A 26221-nucleotide genomic window follows, 5' to 3' on the forward strand; every position below is an offset into this window, starting at 1 on the left:
CGTGCGTTCCCAGAAATTCTAGGTTACGTTTTACGACCCTATTGACTATCAGGCAAGAACACCATCCGTCTCGATGCAGAGTTAGCGCAGTCTGTTAGATCGGGGATGAAGAATTTTCCCGTGCTGATTTAGTCTCCATTGTATTTCCTAATCGAACACCACACTTTTATGTCGCTACAACTAATCAGGAGTCTTCGGAAAGGAATAATAGAACAGCCGCCGCCGCCGCCGCCACCACCACCACCACCACCACCACCACCACCTCCTCCTCCTCCTCCACTGTGTACTTTAGAGGCGAGGTATAAGGAATCGTAACTCTATTGTCTACCTTGCCACTGTAGAATGCTTAGTGTTGCAGGACCAGTGAGAAATATCTCGCCCAGATTGAATTAATCTTCCTTCCCTGGTACTGCATCAAGCGAGTTCTGGTGTTGCGCATGATTTGTGTCAGAGCTTGAACGGCCGTTTCTTAAATATGAATGGTGTGTGTTGTGCTTGCATTATTGAAAATCAAATGTACGTGTCAGGAAGGTGACATTCATACCGTGTGCTTGCAACAAAACTGTACTGTGAAAACTGCTGGTACTCAAATGGGCTCTAAGAGCCATGGTCAATCTTTTTAGTATTCGTACCTTGATTTGTGAACAAATGAATCACAAACCACTCGCGACTTGGTTCAAAGTTCATCCTGACTTCATAAGAAAAATATTATGTCGATAACTATTTGTGCCATTGCTGCACAGTCTACGATTAAGTAATGAAACCACTAGATACCGGTGAGTAACGCAGACTGAATATCCGTAATTACATATATGGCCTGGCAGCGCTGTAGACCTAATGCGTAAGATCTGATTCATCTACAATGAGTAGACTGCGCATTACAATCATATCGACAGATATTCTTCCTCTCTACGTAGCTTAGGAGAGCCTTAGATGTCAGCCATCATTCGTAACAAACCCAGAATTAGATTATTCAAAATTTCAGGTAATAAACACAGCTATTTCGACAGATTGCTACTGCTGCAGCTTTTTCTGTTCGTCCGTTCAATCTTTCTAATTTTATTATGGGAGTAGTACTCTCATTCTAACATAAATGACCACATCTTCAGTTCAGCTTTTGGAGCAAGAGAATTTATCTTGGAACAGATACGTTTGTGGCTGCAAATGAAACTTTGGATGCAGTGTGGTAAGAACGTGGTCAGGAATTCATGAAGTAACAGACAGAAATCGTTCTCGCTTGAACTGAGGACACTTACGTCGCAGTTCGGCAAAGGGAAAACAGCCCCGTATGGCAAACTCGGCAGAAACATCAGTTAAAAGAAAATGAGTAAGATACCAAATTGTATGACACAATAATATTTCCTCAGCGAGCCAAGCGTTATGGGTTCCTGAATGTCGAGGGCCAATAGTTAACAAAACATAGCTAAATTTTCTCTGCGTATGCTTTTTAAATATGTTTAGAGGTTATTTTGCTGTAAGGGTAAAATTTGGTGTGTATTAGAATCTCAGTATAAAAGGCTGTTCAAAATTAGACTAAGTATGATGTCATGCTTTGATGATAGGCCAATAGCACTTCGGAAGTAATCTGTCAGTGAAGACGAAAAATGGTGTAAACAATTCAACTTTTTAATGTGCGCATGACTGTATCGATAAATAAATGCTTAAAGCGATTCTTTATTATACCTCGCCACGAGTATCTGTATCTACATGATTGCACTAAAATTCACAATTAAGTGCTTGGCTCTCGCTCTCGAATAGCACGTGTGGAAACTCTAACACTTCAGTCTTACCATGCGAGCTTTCATTCGTCATACTTCGTAACGACGGTCAATTCTCTCTCTGTAGTTGGAAGTCCACAAAATGTTATTAAACTTTGGAGAAAGTTGTTGGAAATTTCGTAAAAAGAAAGGTCCCGCCGCAACGAAAAAACATTTGTTATTGCCACGCCAATTGATTACCTCCGCAACTCTTCCCTTTCTTGCCGTAATAAGAAAAAAACTGCCCTTCTTTAATCTTTTTTCGATGTCCTCCGTCAATTCTATCTGGTCAGGATCCTGTACTGCACACACTCCTCAGAGGGCAGACAAGCCTAATGCAGGGGTATATACCAACTGTGACTGTTTATGTTCCTCTCGAAGGAAAATAATTCGTTATAGCAATACGAGTGATCCATGGAGGACTACCAAGAATGACGAGGCGCAAACGCAGTGCGGCTTGATAACACGCTCAGACCGCTTTTACTTCTAGGTAGTAACTCCATTCTGCATGGACTTCTTTCGCGAACGGGGGACTATTCATCTCATAGTTTAATCCCTTAATCCCCATAGAATGAACGAACGAACCAGTCACTTAAGGGAAGGAGTTGATAGTTGAGTAGCGTTGATTATATCAAAATCCTGAGGCTCGTCTTCTTCCCTGCGGGCTACTTACGTAAGTCAACGTATTGTTCCTTGAGCCTGTGAGCGGGGCAAGGTTTCCTGTGCGCTAATCGTTGACTGTTTCGAAATATTCAAACATGCCGTGATAGCCTTTGTCATGTTTCCTGCTGATAGAATTGGGCATTCTTCGCTCTGATACACGTAATTATTTTTTAACTTCGCTTGTTGGCGAGCAGAAAATGGCCTGTCAGCGGAAGTCTAGAAGCTTCTGCAGAGTCCGAGCCAGTGGGATGGGGACACAGTTGATGTTGTGTGTCCGTTGGTAGGGAAACACATACGGATATCAAAGTTGCAGCGCGTTTTGGGCCCTAATTTGCGTGTAATTAGCTCGAGAACTAACTTATTACACTAATACGTAAAAACCATTACCGGCCCAGAAAAATTATGCAGAACTTATAAATTATTGTATTTTGGGGTGCAATTTCACTAGTGATGTGAAAGCTCCGAAAGAAGTTAATGGGGGTAATAGAGAAGGAAGTTTCCATAAATCGTTTTGCAGTGTCTTTATATAAAAATTGTACACTTTGTCCAATTCTTCAGGTCACTCAAGTATGTTTTCAATGTCTGGCATCTGGTCAGTGCATCGCACAATGTCACTGAAAAGTAGTAACAAAATTAAAGAGAAGATATGACCTAGTTTCTTTCTTTGTGGACTGTTTCAGCTCCATTCCGTGTTAAGAGTATCGACTTCCTCCCCACGTATCTAAAGGGGGTGTTTATTACATCAGGTTTCACCCGTAGGTAGAGACCGGGCGGAGGGGGTACGGGGTGCATCTGGCCGCAAATCAGCCCCATCTGTTCCGCCGTACATTCACTTTACACTGAGGAGACAAGTCATGGTTACCTCCTGATATCGTGTTGGACCTCCTTTTGCCCGGCGTAGTACGGCAGACTCATTCGTGAAGGGACCTCCAACACTCTAAGGGAGGGCCCTGTAGCCTTATCGGCCCATTGAGGGGTTAGCAGAAAACTGCCTCCTCTGCCCTAACTGGGCTGCGGTTGTCTTGGCGTGGTGGTCCAGCCCTGTGCTAAACCTACGTGGTCTTTCTCTTCTTCCCCCTTCTGTCTGTCACACTTGTTCATCTTTAGTCTCTGTGTTTATCTTGACCTGTCCGTGTTGCAAGTCTTTCCTAGGCATTTTGTGAGTGGAGTACCTATGGTAAGCTGCGAGGGCTGGTAGATGTATCCTCCCTCATTGCGCTTTGCTTTCGGCTGTTTCCTAGCTGGGGCACCTTTCGTGCCTTTCTTCCTCTATCTGTCTCTTTTTCTTCTTTTTCTCCCATGTCTCACCTTCATTGACCTTTCGTAGAACTTGAATTTCTTCCCTGAGTATTGCGGGGTGGGCTACCTCTGTTGTACAGGCATGTAGACCTGTCAGAGGAAAAAGGAACTGATGACGTAGTAGTTTGGTCCCTTTGATCCATCCATCCATCCATCCATCCATCCATCCAACCAACCAACCAACAGGCGTGGTGCAGCAACTATATGCGGCATGGACCCACAGAGTCGTTGGAAGTTTCCTGCAGAAATATTAAGCCATGATGTCTCCACACATTCCCATAATGAGTGTTGCCGGTGCAGGATTTTGTGCACGAAATGACTTACCTAGTATGTCCCAAAAGTGTCAGATGTGTGGCCAGATAATTCGCTCGAATTGTCCAGAATGTTCCACAAACCAGTTGCGAACAGTAGTGGCCCCGTGACATGGCGCATTGTCATCCATAAAAATTCCGTTGTTTGGGAACATGAAGTCTATGAACGGCTGCAGATAGTTTCAAAGTTGCCGAACACAACTATTTCCTGTCAATGATCGGTTCCATTGGACCAGAGGACCCAGTCCATTCCTTCTAAACACAGCCTACACCATTATGGAGTCACCACCAGCTTGCACAGTGCCTTGTTGACAACCCAGGTCCATGGCTTCGTGGGGTCTGCGCCACACTCAGGCGCTATCATCAGCTCTCAACTGAAATCTGAATTCATCTGACCAGACCACAGCTTTTCAATCGTCTAGGATCCAACCCATATGGTCACGAGCCCAGGAGAGGGCTCTGCAGGCGATGTCGTGCTGTTAGCAAAGGCAGTCGCTGCCGTAGCCCATTAACGTAAATACGTAAATATTTCGAGACACACACACACACACACACACACACACACACACACACACCTGGAAATCTAGTAGTCTGTGCACACACTTGACACTGCGGATCTCGGAACATTCGGTTCCATAACGAATTCCAGAACACTGTTCCATGCATCTAGCTGTAACCACCATTCCGCGTTCAGAAGCTGATCATCTCCGACGTGCTGCCATAATCACGTCGGAAACTTGTTCACATAAATCACCTGAGTACGTACGACAGCTCTAATGCCCTGCACTGCCTTTTGTACCTTGTGTACGCGATACTATCGCCACCTGTGTATGCAATATCGAGGCGTCGGTGTGTAGACCGGCTTGGATGTGATTATAGGTGGTGCACCAGTTCCCACAAGGTGAACACCTCATGTTCCGCCTCGAATACACACTGAGCAAAGATTTTACTCTACACGGAGACAGATTGGGTAAACTGCTTCTGTCTTGGGGGTGAATGAGAGACCTGTTTGGTCTCCTTAAACACGTGACCAGCACAGCACTAGCTGTCGGCACTACTCTTTTAGCGCTTGCTTTCTTAACATGCGAACCGCGCGGGGTAGCTGCCTTTTTTAAATGGTTCTGAGCACTATGGGACTTAACTTCTAAGGTCATCAGTCCCCTAGAACTTAGAACTACTTAAACCTAACTAACCTAAGGACATCACACACATCCAGGCCCGAGGCAGGATTCGAACCTGCGACCGTACCGGTCGCGCGGTTAGCTGCCTTGTCTGGGGCGTCTTGTCACGGTTCGCGCGGCTCCCCCCGTCGGCAGGTTAGTCCTCCCTCCCTCGTGTGTGTGTGTGTGTGTGTGTGTGTGTGTGTGTGTGTGTGTGTGTGTGTGTGTTGTCCTTAGTGTAAGTTAGTTTGTTAGCTGAAGTAGTGTTAGCTTAGCAACCGATGACCTCAGCAGTTTGGTCTCATAATATCTTACCTCAAATTTCCTTTACGAGTGTCAGGTGACGACGTAGTTAGACCCCCTTATAACCTCCTTACTGCCGGCGAACTTCGCAGCCGAATCACTCCCTGAAAACCAAACTGATAATGCCCAGGCTGAGTGTCGAGTTTTCAGTGTTATCCTTCAGAGTGGATTGTGTATTTCTGAAACATTGTTTTGGTCCAGCTGACTGCCTCCCGCCGCACTTTTAGCCCCGGGATACCTCTGGCTGCTCCCGGACGGACTACTGGTTTTCCCCCTGACATACCTGTTGGAATCAAAATTAATGGTATGCCTGTTCACTGCATCAGATTTGCCGTAGGCGTCGCTGTATCGGCAGAGCGCAAACTCGATTAACAATTTTGTCTTTAATTACCTGCCTTGTCGAGTTGGACAGGGTAACAAACAACAAAATGGTGCCATTGGTATACGCTGCACCCTGATGTCTGCACTGAGTGGCAGTTCTCGTGAAGCTTGACATGAAATTACGTTCCGCTTGAGTCGCAGCAAAATGCACCGTGCAGGAGTGAGTGCTGCATAGCATACGCCGTCTGCGGACGGACTTGCCGGCTTTATCTGCGATAGCAGTGCTCTCCAGCGGCAGTAGACGGAAACATCTGTCGCGCATTCACGCACAATTTGTTTCCGAAATTGGACACGCGTGAAAGAAAATCCCGAAATCCGCTGTGGTGATGTAAATGTATTAAATGACTGTTAATATGTTCGGGAAAAGATCGTTTAAAATTTTAAATTCCGTCTCAAACGTCCTTAACATACCTGAACTTGGAAAAAGTTCCGGATATATGAGAGGAGTTAAATTGTACACTTGACCAGGAATTCAACAGTTAACACGATTTCAAAAGCAGTGCTGCCAAACACATTACTGGGTGCTTTGTTAATTGCTCTAAAGTTATTTCTATCTCGTTTGCCTCAATAACTTGGAAGTTCATCTTACAAAAGTTGTATCTTTACATAATCATATGGAGTTGGCGTAGGCGCTGGTAAAGCGTCAGGTAACGTTTATATTCACACCCATTCCTATGCACTGAATGGTATGGTAGCGCTTGTAACGACAGATTACAACAAACCGTATCAAAACTGACGGCTCTTCTCCCCCTCTCCCCGCGCAAACTGATTTCACTCGGTGCTCTGAACAATTCTGCGTGCTCTGCTCTGAAAAGTTGCTTTCTTTTCTTTCTCAGTGAAATTTCAGTCGCCGAGCTTCTACACGGAAAATGGTTTCTGTGAGATGAAATGTAGAACGTGGTGTGGACAGTTCTGTCAATGCCTTTGTGCCCGGAACAGATAGCCGTCGGGCTATCTTAGTAAATTGGCCGCATCAGCTGTAACCGGTTTGTAAAGTGGCAGAATTGAACTGTCCGACTGACACGGGACGCAAAGCTGCGTGCTCTCAACTGAGTTACTGCTGTTAATACGGATGTTGTATCCCGATTAAAGATTTCCGTGGTCTTTTGTGAAAGTGTGTGTGTGTGTGTGTGTGTGTGTGTGTGTGTGTGTGTGTGTGTGGGGGGGGGGGGGGGGGTTGGTATATCACTTACTAGTCAGTGATTCCACACTGAAACGGTAGTTACGCCGTATGATGCGCTTCAGTGTAAGATCTGTGAAACGCTGCGGGAAGATAAGTAACGTCTGTCCAACGCCAGTTCAGATATTGGGCAAATACACATTAGAGGCTAATTAGTAAATGTGATGACAGCGTGTACATAATTTTAGAAGTTGTCTGTTGGTATGTGTGTGCTCTGCAGTGATGACTAGTCGGACGATAATTAACTTCTCATTACCGGTAGGAGTTCCTGAAATTAATTGCTGACAGAAGGAAAGGGAAGAGTTTCAAACTTATCAGCGACAGCATTAATAAAGGTGAAGGCTAATAAGGCTCCAATTTGCAAGACAGTTGGCATTGAAACCATTCTAATTGAGAGTGGTGCATTTTCGAAACTCTTATGCTTGATAAAGCAAATGGAAGTAGATAGAGGCGAGAAAATCAGAAACCCTACCTGCATCTTCTGATCGACTGTAATTGTCGTGAAACATGTGGCTCACTTAAGGCATCAATAATCGATCAAGCAATTTGTCAGACTTCACGTGGTTGTCCAATTATTTGAAAAAGTGCTGTTTCCTTTAAGGTTTGTAAAACGTAACTTGTTAGAGATCTTGGGTACTTTGATCGACGGCCGATCTGACAAAAAGTTTACCGTTTACGCATGCGTTCGTCACACAATAGCCATTTGCTTGCCAGACTATTAGCTGTAATTTTGATACATCTGTCAATTGGAGCAGGTTTCTAAGACTGCAAGTTTATATCCTGCATTGCGCCTCGTACATTGCACGAGTGCCAAAGTACTTCACGACACGTACGTACAGTGTGACAGCTGCTTAAAATGTTAAGTCAGATTCGACAAAATTGGGTTGTACGTACGTACGCACGCTCGTTTGACAAACCCGTGGCTGTCAAACTGCGGATTAGCCTTCTCAACTGCATCGTCGTCTACCGTGTGCTGACTAGCCTCGTTGGGATGTGGCAGCGTTACCTTATTCTTTAGTTCTTCCCGCGGCATCAGAAAGTTCGGCTTCAGGGTACCACAATAGTTTAATAAACCTAAGATATGAGAGAAAAGAAGCAAAATGGCCATAAAATACAAAGTAAAATCAAATAATGAAAAGCGTTCCCAACAAAATATGGAGGTAGCCGAAGTAACATGCGTAGAACATGAATAAAATTAGAAATCTGGAAACTGAGAACGTACAGATAGTGATGGAAGCAGACAAACCACAGAAATACATACATATACTGCCACTCGACCGGTTGTTAAGCATGAAAGCGCTATACATATTTCGATAATTTCTGAAAGTAATGGTCGCACAAGCGATGCTTTTACTTGATAAAAGCGAGTTGGCCTTAAACTAAAAGGCTGTCACGACCAGTCCAGCCCATGGTGCCATGTACGTAGACGAGACACTTTTTTTTTCGCTCAAAAAGAACACGACTTCGCAATTTCGTTGCCGTAGAGTTGTAGATTTCCCTCGTCGTGGAGTGAACTACAGTAGCAAGTCTGGAGAAAGAACACGGTGTACGACAATTATGACCATAAAATTAACGAGTCATAAAAGATTGATTATTGGGATAAAATGTTCACATTTGCTTAAATCCCTGCATAAGCTGCTCATAATTGTTAAGATCTGTTTCCCTCGGTCTCTTGGGCTTCGGTACTAAGGATTCGTTAACTTTCAAAACATAGATTTTACACACATGAAGTTTCACAGATATAATCGTGGTGGGTGCTACAGCACGCGCCTCCGTTATTGCAAGGAATTCTTATTCGTTTTTAGCATTTCGAACTTGGGTACTTCACTTGCTAGTTAAGAAACTGGTGTTTGCCGGAACATGGGCCATGTACGTTACCGATCAACATCTTGAGCCTTGGCATCGTTTACACCTTGGGGTACGCACGGGGAATCACCATCAGGGACGTTAGAAAATATTCTTGACACTTCTATAGAGGCTACATAATAAAAGTGTAGATTCAGTCGGGGAAGTTATACGAAAGGCGACATTCTAGCGAATCCCTGTTGGCTAAATGTACAAAACCCGAAATGAAGATACTGTTAAAACAGTAATCACCTCCATTACGTTCCTAGTAGTGATAATGAGAATCCAGTAAGGAGAAAAGTGCGCGTAAAGAAACAGTTGTTTCTCGCTCGCTACCTTGAATAGGTACACACATTAGCGGCTAGGCCCGTCGACAGTAGTGATTATTACCCTTAAGAATCTAGAGCCGGACGACAGATAAAAAAAGCAATATTTAAACGTGACAGTTGAAGGATACCTCGGAGGTGAATATTCAGGAAAGTCACACTGGGTCAAGCAGAAATAAGTGAACGTGGTGAGGTTTCTACTTAAATTAGGGATCCGTAAGCCCAACAAAACTGCGAAAGACTGATTCACTCAACGTAGTGTGTTCACCAACACTTGACACTCTGCAAACCAGGACCTAGAAAGACACTGTAGCAATTTTGATGGGTACAACGACTGGAGAAGTTCAGCTCAGCGAATGTTGTACCAAAATAGTGGATTTATTCGTATGTAGAAAACAGGAACATCAGTCATAGATATGAATGCAAGTGGAGTATGAGAATATAAATACTCTTCCTAACAAAAAATGATTCAAATGGCTCTGAGCACTATGGGACTCAACAGCTGAGGTCATCAGTCCCCTAGAACTGAGAACTACTTAAACCTAACTAACCTAAAGACATCACACACATCCATGCCCGAGGCAGGATTCGAACCTGCGACCGTAGCAGTCGCGCGCTTCCGGACTGAAGCGCTTAGAAGCGCTCGGTCACCACGGCCGGCTCGTTCTAACATCTGGACATACTTCAGTTAATTAAGCTATACAAGTTAAGTGGCAGAACACTACTAACAGTCTTGACCCGTAAAATTCATAAAATAAGAGCTTGTATTTCACTAAAGACGTCAGTATTGTATGAGTTTATCATCCAAGACTACATCACAATTTGAAATTTACTTAGGAGTCATTTCATTGTGCCTAGTCATGGGTTATTAATGAAATAGTTAAGTTCCATATGCCTGCAAACACGATGTAAATTCATACACTTAGACGTTCTCTTTATCATGCACAAGTGCTTGCCCTAAGGACACAACATACCTCGTGTATGTAGTTAGACCAGTATTACACCTTACGATCAATTGCTGCCGAAGCAAAACGTCCATTGCCTCGGCAGAAATAATACCGGTAGCTCTAGTATTAATGCGTGTGTGCACAATTAAGTTTCCTGGGAAGTGTGACTCTTGCTAACTTTCATCAGAGCGTATTTTTCTTGGAGTTCCGCTATTATTTACTGTAATAATAAATGCCGAATAATTTCACAGAACGCTTTATTTTCTGAGTTACAAGGATAGAAAAGGGAAGTGTGTGGTCGGTTGACATTTAACAGTAGTAACTTATTTTCGTGGAACCACAGAGCTGCGTTGTTCATAATGAAATGATTTGCGTTACACATTATTTCACTTCCTGGTAATCTAAGTCCACGTCTTCATGACTACTTTGCAATTCACCTTTAAGCGCCTGGCAGAAGGCTCTTCGAAGCACTTTTAAGCTATTTTTCTACCATTAGACTCTGTAGCAGCGGGTAGGAAAACTGAATACTTAACTTATTACTTCGTATGTACTGATAGGTTGGCGGCAAAATATTTTTCACATTCAGAGGAGAAAGTGCATTGAAATTCCTTGAAAAGATCTCGCCTCAAGGAAAAAGACCTTCGTCTTAACGAGTGCCACCTCAACTCGCGTATCACATCCGTGACTCTCTCCCCTGTTTCGCGATACTACGAAATGAGCTGCCCTTCTTCGACGTCCTCCGTCAATACTATCTGGTAAGGATCCCATACACAACAGCAATACTCTAGCACCTGTGATTTAGATTTTCCGTGATTTTTCCTAAATTGGTTCAGGCAAATGCCGGGATGGTCCCTGTGAAAGGACACGGCCGATTTCCTTCCCTACTCCGATGGGACCTATGACCTCGCTGTTTGGTCCCCTCCCCCAAGTCAATCAACCTATCAATTCTGAGGACGAACAAGGGTAATGTAGGCAATCGCTTTAGTAGACCTGTTGCATCTTCTAAGTGTCATGCTAGTAAGACTTAGTTTTAATTTTCCCTTTCCCATAACACAAATGTGACAGTTCCAACTTAAGTTGCTCCTGAGTGATTCCTAGGTATTTAGTAGAATTGACAGCCTTTAGATTTGTGATTTATCGTGTAATTGAAATTTAACTGATTATTATTATTTTTTTTTTTTTTTTTACTTCACATAGATGACCTCTCACTTTTCCGAAAGGAGAGACAATTGTCACTTTTCAAACCTTCCAGATATCTTGTCTACATAACTTTGCAATTCAGTTAGATCTTCTCATGACTTCACTGGACGCTAAATGACAGCGTCACCTGCAAATCTTCTAAGGGGCCTTCTCAGATTGTCACCTATATTGTTTATATAGATCAGAAACAGCAGAGGGCCAATAACACTTCCTTGGGGAACGCCGGATATCACTTTTGTTTTTTTCGAGGATTCTTCGTCGATCACTACCTACTGTACCTGAGTCAAAGCAAAGAAGACTGATTTAAATGGTAAAAAATTAGGCAAGTTCTAAGCTCAGAGTGGATTAGATTGATGTATGCGCAGACACGGAAAATTTCTCGTTTGTAGTGTGTTGGTGCTCGGTATCGTGATTATTACCAAATGATTTCGGGACACGGTCAAAGCAGCGTAGCCGACGAATGGTTTGTTTATGTATAGACGCGTCTCTAATCGGAACGTGTCAGATGGAGAGTTATTGGCGAGCGGAGGGGGCCAAACGATTTATCGCGAGATCAAAGTTCGGCGGTGTGGAGACACGTGGAGGGGCGTTTGACGTCAAGGGCTGGAGGCGTGGCCCGGCCCTCTGAAATAAAAGCTGTTGGCGCGGTCGTCTGCCGCATTCCAGTCGCAGCCATGACTCATCCCGCCGTTGTGATGGAGATGGCGCTGGTCGTCTTCAACCTCACGGCGCACAACGCTACCGTGCCGCCCGTGTCTGGCGAGGTCGACTTTGACATCGACTCTATCGGTGACATCGAAATAGGACCAAGTAAGTCAGGCATTACCTGTCGCACGCGTTTAGTTTGTTGTACTGACAGACGAGGCTCTTACAAACATAATGACGAAGATCTGTCACGCTCCACCGTAGTTTACAGGAAACTGAGCGAGCGTACTCTTGACAACTGGTTTTGCAATATATTCGATTTGAAGCGGTATAACGCGTTTAATGCTATCCCACCAGGTAGAAACTAAGTTCTCGCAAGGCAGCTGTAGTCTATGGATGGCGGCTGTCGGTGATACAACCTGTAATCGGTTATACTGGATTTTCATCTCCGGTTTAGTCTATTAAAACGGCTCAAAATAGCCAGTTTTTTAAATAAACTATTTTTAGGTTTTTACCAGTTCTAAATGGTGACATCAGAAAGTTGGAAAAGCTCTAAGACACCACCAAAATTCTGCTTGTTTTTTTCCCAATGTAAACAGAATCAATATGTCAGAATAACTAAATAAAGAAATCTTTGTCCGTTCGCTGTTCGCCGTTTTTCTCGAAAGCAATGAGACGAATACTGCAAAAATTACAAATATTCCCCTGTTGATTTCAATTTTTTGAAACTCTGCTCAAAAATCGTGTTGTAATCGAAGATCATACCATTATTTGGGTATAACGAATAGTGCTAGAGGGTCTAAACTGAGGTTGGAAGACTCAATTTTTGGTGTTGCTTGTTACAAGGGGCTAGAGGTAGATGAACGTATATTACATACACAGTTGATCAGCTACTTTCCATTTTTATCATAAACAATGAATGAAATGTTTTTAGTTTACCTTAATTTCCTTAACTTTTATAATATAGAAAAAGCGAGCTAGTAATAAGCTTATGCTTGAAATTTCTGGTGTTCTTTTTAATTATTTGGGACAAAAACCAATTTCGTATTCAAATATATTTGCTTTGTAACAGGAATTTGAATACAACGGATTTTTTTTCAGAAAATTCAAATGAACACTTTTGATTTCAATGCAGTCGAAATTTTTCAAATAAAAATTACTCATTTCAAAAAGGTTCATTTAAAAACCAAAAATTTTATCACTGCTTCTGTAGTAAATTGACATACTGGTTTCTCTCCAGTTACTAGTGAAAAAATTAAAGGCCTATCGTAAAAGACCAAACAAATACCGAAAATACCAGTTATTCAGAACTAAAATACTGGTATCTGTTGCAACCGGTTGGTTTTTCCAATCACTACTGTAGTCATAAGATTCATCAACTTTCAAACATCGATTGTGCAAAACTGCAAAGTCTTAAAGATAATGACACGATAAATGGTAAAATAGACAAACCTCCATGTTTACAATCAGTTGACTACATATATAAAAAAAAATTACTAGGTTCCGTAGCTATATTGGCTAGGTCAGCGGCACCAAAAGTAAATTTTCCTCATCTTCAAGAAGTTAGTTTAAACTTTTGCGGTTTCGCCATATCACGAAGACAACACCATGGCAAGTGGCTCCGTAGTTCTGTAGTCGCCACACGAGACGCGTACCGGTATCACTGTAGGTTTCTTGTATCAGTGCGCCTCGTGAGTCTGTGAAACAAAATTTGGTCCAGACTTTCGCGAGAGTAGATTTTACCATCACTATATCTACCGTGTAATATAAACGCGGTAATCTTAAGTAGATACTTCCTCATTGCTGTAATTCCATCTGCATCTTAGTTTCTTGCAGGGAAACATGTTAACGTTAAATTTTATGGAATAGCATACTGTGGTTCCAGCAGTATTGGCTAGCGACCAGACTGCACTTGTTTCAGACACTGGTGAACTGTAAATATAAATTTAGACTTCCCGAGCACAGTCTACTCCGCTGATGAAAGGCTCACAGGTCTCCAGTCGGACAGGAATATTGATATAACCGGACCACCTTCCGACGAGTGTTTTTCTGCCATCTGGCGAAATGACTACGTACATCAGACAACGAATGACGTGCGGCAAAACGTTGCGGTGATTATTTTAATGGTGACACTAGTTGAGTATTCTGTTTCATGTACGAGCAGCTCTTGAAACGTATGCAGCTCTGCAATCCAATCTGCCGGAGTATGAGAATATATTCGTATCTTCCCTCGTACTTTGCCAATTTTAGAAAAACCTTTCGCATTTTTGTGTAAACCAGTAATGTACCACTAAACTGCTAATTGTATGAATAGTATTTTGTCGTTGCAGTGCCATCCAGTTTACTTGGGGTATTTTGTGCTCCTTTTTCCAGGTGTTAGTATTCTGTTCTGGCTGCCACACAACTAGGTTTCAGGTTGAGGTAGTTGCATTTAATGCAACAGTTACTACTAGGACGTAACAAAACATTACACTCTTACCTTGTATTTAAAACATAAAGATGGAAAAGTCCAGAATTATGTTAAGGCATTGAGAGGTGGGAAAAAGTTCAGATGACAGTATTCAACCATGCTTAACACACTGGTGTTTCATGTTGTAAATTGCACTCAGCTTAGCAGTCTACATTTGTTAATGTCAGTGTAGTATCTAAATGATTGATTGTGTGACTGGAAAAATTATTTTCCAAATACCACACCTATAAAATTTGTACTAGATTGTAATGGAATTGTTGAAACAGAATAAGGTAACCAACCACTCAATGTAAGTCAGAATTTCAAGAAAAGAAATGAAGAACAGAACAGACAAGACAAGGTTTCAGGTTTCCATTCATATTTGAGCAGAATGTGTGTGTGACTAGTAATTTGACATTTCATGTATTTTGGATTGCTGCAGTTGAGGGTGTTAATGTCAGATTACAGGCGGTTCCCCAGAATGGTAGTTTGGCAGTGTGTGGTTTTAATTAAGAATGTTCCGGGCCTTAGAAATGGTGACATGCAATGCAGGGACAGAATTTTACGCAGTAAGACCAGTTCTGAGAAAATAACTCTGAAGGCTTATGGTATGTCACGTTTGTGTTGCAGACTCCACACGTTGTTACGGCATATATGGTTGCTTCAGTACGGATAGCCCATGGACATCTGAGACCCGACCAATCAGCTTGCCTCCAGAATCTCCAGAGAAAATAAATCCCTATTTTTGCTTATACACACGAAGGAATCGACAAGAGTGCCAAGTAAGAACTTCTGTTACAACAGTATTTGTAAGATACTTCTGTACTTTGTTTGTAAAACCAGAATTGTCACTTATTTATGTTTTCATTTGCAGCGTTTGGAACTAATGAGATGGAATGCTTCCTATTTAAACCCCAGGCAAAATGTAGTGCTTATCAGTCATGGATATTTGGAAAATGGACAGAAACCGTGGCTTATGGTAAGCTGAAAAGGTGTTAAGGCTAAGATTATATATAATCTCATAAAATTAATGGTTTTCACGTATTAATCTGTAACACAAAATGTTTTGTTGCAGAATATGACCAGGGCCCTTCTTGACCATTCTGATATGAATGTTATTGTTATTGGATGGGGTGGAGGCTCTAAACCACCGTACTCCCAAGCAGTTGCAAATATTAGAGTTGTGGGTGCAATGGCTGGTCATCTTGTTGCACATATGGTGGTAAGTTCAGTTCCCACCCTGCCTGTTCACAGAATAGTATTATAAATAAAAAAACTAAGACTGTAAGCTTTGTGTTTAAACCTAGAACTAAAAATTTGAGCTGGGACTTGAACCTGGATTCCTGATAAATGTAAATCATATGTGGAAACTCGGGTGGCAGTGGAAGTTTGAGTCAGGTGTAGAGGCATACTCAGATAGTCTCGTGGCTATGGCAGCTGCTCGTGAAAAATCAGGAAATTTGGATTGGTTTCTTTTTTTTCCAATTGCAACTGTAGGTTTATTAAAATGCAGATAGATTTCATTCTGGCTGATCCATTCATTTAGTTTGTCCATTTTGTATTAATTTTGTTTGTGCATATGTTAATTACACAATTTTGTCTTTTTGCAGAATAATGTTGGAGTTGATGTGAAAAAGTGCCATGTCATTGGGCACAGTTTAGGTTCTCATGTAGCGTCATACATTGGACATACTCTACAAACAAAATTTAGAATGAAGCTTGGTCGCATAACAGGTAACAAAAGTTGTTGCTTTTGTTGTAACACAGTATGAAATTACCTCTCATAAAGCATATTATCTAGCTAAGCTTTCATATCATTTTAGGACTGGATCCTGCAGAACCGCATTTTACAAAAACTGACCCCATTGTGCGCCTGGACCCATCTGATGCTGATTATGTAGATGTTGTACATACTGATGCAGCACCGTTCATGAGCGGCGGTGAGTGTCTGCAAAATATTAAGATGGTGGCATGTTTGCATTTTTTTCTTCATAATGAAGAAATATAATATTTTGCTTAATGCTTTTAGGCCTTGGACTGAAAGAACCTGTTGGTCACGTGGACTTTTACCCAAATGGAGGCATTCGTCAGCCTGGCTGTACTGATGGAGTCTTTGGGCATATAGGAAGACAGAAAGGAAGTTTGTCCAAAGGTATTGCAGTCAATGTACAGCCAATAAGCAAAAGAAATGTTTCCTTGCCTCATTGTAGGAAGTTACATACAGAATTGCATGGAATATAATTAATGAATAATTATTTGGTTTTCCAATTTTCAGGTCTGCGCAGTTTTGTCAGCTGCAACCACCTTAGAAGCCATGAATATTATATGGAATCAATAAATACAAAATATCCTTTCATGGCTATAGAATGCAAGTCTTGGGAAGATTTTCTTAATGGTTCTTGCTTTTCTTGTGGAAAGCACTATGATATAAAAAATGGTTATAAGAATGGAGAATCATACTGTACAAGATTTGGTTACAATTCGCAACCACATATGGTGACAAATTCAAAAAACAGAATTCTACAAAGGAGAAGTGTTAAAACATACCTAATTACAGGATCTGAAACACCATTTTGTCGTAAGTAACTTTCACTTTCTAAAAATAACAACATAAGAGATTTTTAAAACTTCGATGTATAAGATTCACTAAAGTATTCCTTAACCCACATAGTGAGAGTTTCATTGTGAATAATTTCTAGACTGAGATAGCTTTGTCACCTCTTGCTGTCAAAACATTTTATGACAGTATTACAGCTTAATTTTACAACTATAATCTCTGGATTTGTACATAAGATATTATTAGTAACAAGTGAAGAAATTTAGAAATGTCTGAGATTTTACATAGTATGTTGCTCAGATATGTTTACTGTGTTGGTTTTTGTTTGTGGGAGGAGTGCATTGTCGGATTCTTCTGGACAACACTCACAGTTTTAACACTAATCTTCTGTAAACCCCAATGCTTCTTCCAGTGTATGGAAAGGAAGTTACAGAATCTCTCTAACATTCTTGCATTTTCGAAATAATTCCATGATTAGGTGCTGCTCATAATACAATCTTCTTGTTTATAGTAACCCTACCCAATAAGGGTCCCACACTGACAAGCAGTACTAAAAAACTATTTGAGTTTCGTAAGCTATTTCTTTTGTAGATGAATTGACTTCCTTAGGACAGAGTAAGATTCTGCCTGGCATCCATTTTTCTTACACTTAAAATACTCTTTATTTTACTTAATTTGGTTTGATAGCAACTTCAATGTTTATTGAAAGCAGTCACAAATAAAAATTTAGCACACTACTGAAAAAAAGTGTGTTAAGATTGTCATGAATGAATGCTTGTAGCAAACTCTTAGCGTAGTCTGTGAAAACAAATTGCTCTTGAACTCTGGAACAGTTTGCCAGTGGTGGTGAGAACTTCTTTAAATTGTCTACTTGGGTACTACTGCTTAAAGTGGAGTTTGTTTTAACCAATAACACAGTACATTACATGAGTGCATTGAAATGAACTGTGTGCTAAACAGGACATTTTGTTTCAGGTGAACATTTTAGAGTATTAATAAACGTTTCAACTTCACCTGCAAGTGTGAAACATGGGAGTGAAATTGGACACTTCTGGATTGTTCTAAAAAGAGGAGAATCTGTTGAAAGAATCCAAGTGAATACAAGGTATGCACAAGTTGGTGGAATCCACCAGACACACAAGTTAATAACATTTATTCTGCCTCTTAACATATCTGTAGTGATGACAGTAAAATAAACTTCCATAATGAAATTGCCATTCAGTAAAACTATTTTGCCATGTTGCACATGATAAAAAACTTACAGGAACCAGAATATTCTTCTGTTGGCCAAAAGATGAAAATAATTCTCTTTTGAAGGGAACACAGGAAAACTATCTTGGAAAAAAGTTGACAATAAACAGGGTAAAATACAGTAACTACCTGTAGTTGGATAGTATGTTGATGTTGATGGGAAGTGCAAAGTAGAACAGTTTTTTTGGGAAAAATTATCCTAACTAGTTGCTCTTTCTGAAAGAGCACTGGTAAATCTGAGTAATACCAGATCATCTTGCACTAGAAGTTCACAGCTTCTGTAGCAGCACTATTTCAGCAGACTGTAGGGCAGTTGAGAGTATAAAATATTACTGATAATGGACTCGCAATATCAGGGTATCAACCAGGCGAATTACTGCTAAGTGGTGTGATGTCAAGTATTTGATTCAATAGAATTCCATTTGTAACAAATCACAGGTTCTCTTCTCTTAAATCACATGTAGGCAAAATTAATCTGCTATATCCATCTGCTGACAATATCTTCACTCAAGAGAATTTGCAAATAATTATTTGAAATTGTAGTTTTAGTTTATTAGTAAGTAGTTCTTATGAATACTTCAACATAAGAATCTTAACTCTAAAAAATGATTGTTTATTTATATGTATTTTTCTTTTCTCCAATAGGGCTATACTGTTTGAACCAGGTACACAACACAAGTTCATAGTATCAACAAAGTGTTCAGAATCTCTTGAAGGAGTTAGTATTGAATGGGTGTATGAAACGTCATTTTTAAACCCCCTTACATGGAGATTTGTCACACCCCCAAGATTATTCTTGCAGTCTGCTGTAGTTGAGAACCTGGAGCGGTCAAGCAGGTTGGTCTAAATGTGAAATATGTATTTGAAAATAAATATTAATGTTACTGTCCAAATTTCAATTTGTGTGTTAAAGAAAAAGTTAAAATAGTATGTATATGTACACTGTAGTGACGTTTTCCGATATTCACTAAATGCATATTGAGAGATTAATGTAACTGCAGACATAATACCTGGACACAACACACATCCTTTGTCAAAATGAAGGACTAAGGAATTCAGTGGGACATATTAGTAGTGGTTCACAGATGTGGTCATCTGGGCAAAGCTTTCATGGAACTCAGATGTGACAAATTTGCCTTTGTGATGTTACTGTGAAGTGAAAGCTTCAGTAATGTATTAACTCATTCTTCCCTTAGGCCAAAGAATTTCATTGCTTTGGACTGCTACACTATACAGTGCATTCTCTCTGGCATTATGCAGGAACAAATACCTACATAGGCTGCAGTTGCCACATGGTGCTCTGGCTCATTAATGGGGACTGTTGTTCAGTGGAGTAGGTTGTGTATCAGATTTAACTGAGAATAAACTAGAAAAGTTAGGAGTGGGTTTTGAAAGAAGTCAGAAAATTGTTGATGTTTAGTGCTTCAGACTGGTGTTGAAAGCATGTGCTGTGAGCTGTGAACAAATAATTTGTAATGTTCCATTTTTCAATGGTTTTTAAACATGGCTGCATGCAAACCCTTAAAACACACATGGGTTCGGAAAACTCTGATAACGCAGTGTGTCTGCAAAATTAGAGAGCAGAGTGGTGTACTATTTGGCGCAACTGGAATTATTGGACTTGTCTTTCTCCACCAAACCATAACTGATAAGTTTGTGAACAATGTATGCAGTCTATTACAGACAATAAGCTACAAAGACTTAAGATTATTTCATGCAGAACAAAAGAAAAGCAAACCACCAGTGTCAGACGTTGTTACTGACTCAAAAGAATGTCTCACAATATTATAAATTTTCTGGAGCGTAGCACTAAGGTGATCCAAATAATTTGGACTTCATTGAAGCCTGGGGACTGCTTTCACTAATTTATGTGGTACATTTAAAGATATGCTCATGAAATAGTGTTTTAATGTAACTTATTCATAAGGGCGTTGCATTACATGAAACTGGAAATACAATTGTTCCATCTTCTCAAGTGCCCTGAAAGTGTGAAGTGAAGTGTGCATGCTGACCCAATAAAAGTTGAAACAATGACTCCCATCTGCTTACAGAGTGTGGGAATTTGTTTTTCTGCTGGTGACATGGCATGAGTAAGCAGATGACTAGTGAAAGTAGTCTGCACTGAACTTTGTACAGTCACATTAAATGCTGTCACTGCAGTGCATGACTAACTAGATGAACCACCAGTGTAAGGAGTGGTGCTTGAAAGTGAAGCAAATGGTATAGCTTGTCAGTGTGAGAATTAAGCCCTGCCAGCCACTTAGGCTTAACACACCACTGCCTGAATTTTGTATGTCTGGAGGACACAATGTGTAGAGTGAAGGTCCACTGCCATATCTTGAGTGATAATTACACATTAGATGAGATCTACTGTTAGTTTCCTGACAGATAAACCCTTCATTTTAGCAATTTTAGCACACAGTGATATAGTATGAACTTCCACTATGACATGCTGGTCTACTTTTGTAGATTGTTTTAATGTTACATTGGTGACTCACCCACTCATTTTAAAGTTACATGCCTGCTAAATATTCTTTGATGTTTGTTGTTATATGTATAGTAGAATGAAAGAATCATATATTTCAAACAATATTTTTATTGTTATTGTTACTGTTTCAGGCACACGTTATGTCCACCTTATGGTAGGGCAATATATCCCAAAGAAGTAATGGAAATGAGGAGGAATTTGGACTGTAAACAAGAGTGACTTCCATAAACCATTTAACTAAATTATTACTTGGCAGTTCCTAATATTCAGTACCAACAGGTACTGGAGATGCTGTCAGTGAATCTGTGATAGTGTGTTGTTACACGAGGACAGTGTGAAACATTGTTCTCTCTCTCTCATAATGTACCAAAGAATTGAGTGTGAGTTAATTTTTTGCAAGTGTTAAATATTTGCAAAAGGACTGAAAACAGAATGTTTGATCTGCTTAGCAGGAGTGGGTGTAATTAGCATAGACTAAGTGAAGAAACATTGAGGTGTTCAATTCTAAGTCTCTGCTGTTCCTGCCATCATGGAGGTTATACTAACAAACAAGACAACTGTTAGATTAACTCCTGGCACTTAGTGAAAAAAGCAAACATTTGACATACAGTATTATTTTTATAGTCATATTTTTAGATGTAATATACTGTTGTTTAAATGTGAGAGCATGTGACATGATTTCACATTTGTTTTTATAGATTTTTATATTAGTAAACAAGTTCTGAAAAATGGAATTGCTGCATTCATTAATTCATTGCTTCCTTCTGTTGACAAAATTCCTGTCCTTAACCAATTGCTCATGTGAATATGGCACTGGTGGTCTACAGAATCCTTCATAAGAGACTGAGTTAGAAAATATGAATTTTTGTGAAAGACGATAGCAGTTTTAAACAAATGCTGACGATGTTCGGAGAATAATATAAAGAAAGAAATACTGTTAATCAAATTGCTGGACTGGTGACTTGTGTAAAGTTTTTATCTTAAAGTTTCAGTAGTAGCTTAAATTGTCATTGGTAGTGGACTCTTAAATGCTTGCATTACAGCCTTGATAATTTTCTTAAATAGCTTTGGTGTACTGTCTTGGCGAACACAGTACTTGTACGTATATATATATATATATATATATATATATACACACACACACACACACACACACACACACACACACACACACACACACACACACACAGACACCTGACAGAGTATTAAATGAAACTATAGACAAGGGAGGAATTTTTTCCGTAAGATTAAATTTTAATGCAAAATTACACTTCTGTACATAGGAAGCTGTTCAGGTTCTGTAAGATTTGTAGTTATTAGTAGGATAAACAAATTATTCATCTTTATATCATGTGAAAGCATTACACAATTTTTATGTATGTACTCAACACTCAACGTTACAGCTTATATTCTTCAGTGGTCCAATTTTCATCTAAAATTATACTTCAGCATTCACTTAAAGCTAAATAATAGTGACCTGTGGTAAAAAAAATAATGAAAGATGTTTGTATTACTGCTCTTAATACTGACGCCACCATTGATGCTACCTATTACCACTATGTTGTCTGCCTCCACCATTATTTCTACTATTTTTATAAATGCTTAACACAAAGCCGCCTCCGTAACTGAGGCACCTCTGTTTTGTATAATGATGGTGGGGAAAAAAAATAGCAACACAGAGGATTGGTGTGACATAAAGAAAAGTTGGTGGACTTATTCTTACATATGAAAGATGATCTCTCTTCAGATTTTGTTCCAGTCACACAAGAGTGGCGCTAGTAGCGTCACTATCAGAATGCAAATTGTATTTGTTTTAAATACACACTCTAATGGTTGTGAGTGTCAGTTACCTTTGAGAATGGACATAATGAGTTGTCAGTCAAGAATGCCTTTCAGGCAACAAAGAAGCATTATCAACACACTGCTGAGTTTGAATGAGATTGCATAATAGGGCTACGAGGAGCTGTGTTCCTTCTGCGATGCTGCTGAAACACATGGCAGGAATGCAGCCACTGGGCTACAGATGGCCATGTGGCACTGCCGAGAGGGAAGACCACTGTCTTTGGCGTACAGCTCTGGTGCATCATATTGCATCTACAGCAGCAATTTGAGCAGCAGTTGGCGCTATAGTGATACAAAACAGTTAAAAATCAGTTACATCCAGAACAGCTCAAAGCCAGATGGCCTTTAGCATGCATTCCGCTGACCACAAACAACCACCATTTGAGACTTCAGTGGTGTCAAGTGTGAGCTCATAAAGGGCAGGGTGGAAGTGTGGTGTCTTTTCCGAAGAAATCTTGTTCTGCCTCGGTGTGTTGGTTACAAAGAATCCAGTTGAGAGCTTGCAACAAACCTGCCGTGTGCTACACACACTGGGCCAGCACTTGGAGTTGTGGGGTACAATTTCTGTATGACAGCAGCAGCATCCTTAGGATTATCCCACGCACTCTAGCTGCAAATTTGCACATCAGTCTGGTGATTCGACATGATGTGCTGCCATTCACAAACAGCATCCCAAGGGGTATTTTGCAACATGATAATGCTCACACCCCCACCCCCCACCCCCCACCCCCATACCCCTCTTACAACCATATATTCTTTACAATGTGTCGACATGTTGCCTTGGCCCACTTCATTAACAGATCTGTCTCCAATCAAGTGTGTATGGGAAATCATCCACAAACAGCATTAACCCTGCAGCACGCGCGCTTAATATTGTTGCGTCAAGGGGTGCGTGTGGCACTCGGTGCCGCCTACATTTAAATACATAAAAAGCAGGTTTTTAATTTTTTTGGTGGAATTAATTATTTACTGTTTATAACATCATTCTTAACAGCAACTTTTAATATGGTCTGTATACATATATCCAAGGTGCTTAAAAAAATTAAAATTGTTACAGAATATCAGACATATTTTTCCAGGATATTTCCTAAGTGCTACTTTAATAACTAATTCTAAACAAATTATAACCACAGATATGATTGGATTGTTTACCAGTGTTAAAGTGAGTTTTACAAAAATGTGTAATATGTATAAAAACTTTGTAGTAGTAATAAAGAATAAGGCAGTCAGTAAATACATATCAAGAATCGCACACTTTCTTCCTCCGGAGAAGCTCTGCAATCATTACTTGTGACAACATTGTGGCAAGGTTGCTTGCAAATGAATCTTTTGTAGCTATTGCAAGTGACAGTAGTTTTATCTATCTATCTATCTATCTATTTATTTATTTTTACTACCATAAAGATGGCACCTCATACACCTTCTTACAGCCTCATCATAACTGGTGGGAATTGATTGATTGAGGTGACAGAAATCCTTGAATATCTCATGGTAGAGTAGAGAACTGAACCCTTTCTTTCAAATGGCAGTCTTTCAGAGCCAAGGCCAGGTTTGTTAGGTAGGTTCTTCATCTGAACCTTTTCTCTGGATTGTTTGCAAAAAAAAAAAAAAAAAAAAAAAAAAACCTGGGAATTTATCCCAGCAATATCCAGATAATGAAAAAACAATGCCAAGGGCCATCTTCTTTTGGTCCATGGTGTAGAGTAGGATGTATACATATAATCCACAGTATAGACTCCACCTTTTGTTGCATTGTAGTTCAAATTTACAACAGACTTGCCTGTAGCGGTGTAGATTTCAGCAGTTTCATGCATTGACGACAGGAAAAGCACAGCCTTGTTCCTTTTTGTTTGGCACGAAACAAGACAGAAGTCATCTTGAAATCCAAAAAGACAATTTCCAATTTCTCGCGATATGTTGGGCAAAAATTCCGGAGGAATTTCTTTCTTGTTCTTTTTCAATGTTCCAATGAATGTTAGCCCATTTTCTAAAAGATGCTGGGCTACAGGGCAACTACTGTAGCAGTTGTTTGTAGTTACATTCCTGTGAGTTCCCTTGATTGGCTCAACCAATCTCTTCACAATATCCAGTGGCTGGTTAGATGCAACATATGGTCCAGGATTCTGTCTGCTGCAGTATACTTCAAAATTAAAAGTATAAAATGTCTTGCTATCACACAATGCATACAACTTCAATCCATACTTAGCGGGCTTATTAGGCATGTACTGAACAAAACTACAACGTCCGCGAAATGAGACAAGCATTTCGTCTATGGTTGTGAACGCCCCTGGACTGTAGTTATTTCTGCAGTTGTTCAGAAATGCGGAGTGGAGATAGCCGATGGCAGCAAGTTTATCAGTTGCTAGTCGTTCTTTTCTTGTAGAAGAATTGTCCAGTTTGAATGACCGGAGCAAGAACAGAAAGCACTTATAGCTAAATGCTCCCCTTAGAATAATCATTCCTGTTCCATTTGACGCCCACAGTTCTAATACATTTGTGCGTACTCCTTTTTGTACAGCAATGAGAAACAGTGCTCCTGAAAGAGCCATTATTTCAGAAGCAGAAGTAGTTTTGCAATCTCTAGCCTCTGAGTAATTCACAGATGATCTCTTGTTATTTATTTACTTGTTTGTGTTTGCAACGACATAAACAATTATCTCAGGATCAAATAATTTGGGAAAACTTTCAGTTTTAGCTTCTCTACCATTGCGTTTCGGGCCAGGTAGGACTTTGATTATATGCTTACATTTTGGTTTCCCCTTGTAGTGCTAACGGATTATTTATCAACCAAGTTTCTTGGTCCTTACCAATATAAAAATGGTCTTTATCATGTGGCATTCCTTTCACTTCATTCCCGTCAATGCATCACTGCTCAGATTCGCTGGAATGATCTGCAGTTTTAATTATTTCTGCTTACTCATCGCTATCAGAGAAATCTGCGTAATCTTCTTTGTCAGATGATTGCAGAAGAAGACACTCAATTTCTTCTGGTGTTAGTCCTTTCCTTTGTGCGGACCTGGGAGACAATAAAATAATTCTAATACCAAAGCAATGTTAATAACTAAATCATCATTCACCCACAGAGTTGTAAAACAAAGCTTCTAATCATCAAAACATTCGACAGTGGTACGGCTACATGTACTTACATTACCGGGTGCGTGCAGTACACAGTGCCGTCTCGGTGCAGTCATCCACTTCACAGGTAAGTCACAGCTGTTATGGCGGGTATAATGATGGCACAGTAATGCAGTTTGGTGCATGACTAAACAATCGAAGCATATCTAGCACCACTGTTGTGTGCTCGGCGCGCTGACGTAATTATTGAACGAAAACAAAATTGGCGGCACTGTATGCCGCCTTGCGCCCACCACAGGGTTAAACATCCTTGTACTGACTAAGTGCAACAAGCATGGAACTCCATCCCACAAACTAATGTGTGTGCACTGTCTTGTACAGGTGCTGGATGATTGGAGGCTTGTATTCAACATTCTGGCATTTACACCAGTTTTTTATGTGCCGAAATTTCTTGTTTTTTCAATGGCTTCCCCCTCACTTACATTAATCTGTGACCTTATGTTAATAGCTTAAATATGTTATCTAGACAAATGTATCCTCAA

The 26221-nt window shown here is 40.3% G+C and overlaps 1 protein-coding gene across 2 annotated transcripts in view; it reads left to right on the forward strand.

Moving 5' to 3' along the window:
• LOC124556384 (pancreatic triacylglycerol lipase-like) overlaps positions 1 to 21270 on the forward strand; it is a 39156-nt gene extending 17886 nt beyond the window's left edge. Inside the window, exons 1-11 of one of the 2 annotated variants that reach the window (XM_047130347.1) lie at positions 12038 to 12182; positions 15097 to 15248; positions 15341 to 15445; positions 15542 to 15688; positions 16077 to 16200; positions 16290 to 16406; positions 16496 to 16618; positions 16742 to 17044; positions 17999 to 18128; positions 18920 to 19111; positions 20894 to 21270. In XM_047130347.1, the coding sequence (XP_046986303.1) occupies positions 12047 to 12182; positions 15097 to 15248; positions 15341 to 15445; positions 15542 to 15688; positions 16077 to 16200; positions 16290 to 16406; positions 16496 to 16618; positions 16742 to 17044; positions 17999 to 18128; positions 18920 to 19111; positions 20894 to 20981 (1617 nt within the window). In that variant the 5' untranslated portion in view covers positions 12038 to 12046 and the 3' untranslated portion in view covers positions 20982 to 21270. Of the gene's footprint in view, positions 1 to 12037; positions 12183 to 15096; positions 15249 to 15340; positions 15446 to 15541; positions 15689 to 16076; positions 16201 to 16289; positions 16407 to 16495; positions 16619 to 16741; positions 17045 to 17998; positions 18129 to 18919; positions 19112 to 20893 lie in introns of those variants that run through there. The other variant, XM_047130346.1, reaches the window with a different exon arrangement.
• The last annotated feature ends 4951 nt before the right edge of the window (positions 21271 to 26221 follow it).

The sequence above is a fragment of the Schistocerca americana genome, chromosome X (genome assembly GCF_021461395.2).
Source record: "Schistocerca americana isolate TAMUIC-IGC-003095 chromosome X, iqSchAmer2.1, whole genome shotgun sequence".
In the NCBI taxonomy this organism is placed as follows: Eukaryota; Metazoa; Arthropoda; class Insecta; order Orthoptera; family Acrididae; genus Schistocerca; species Schistocerca americana.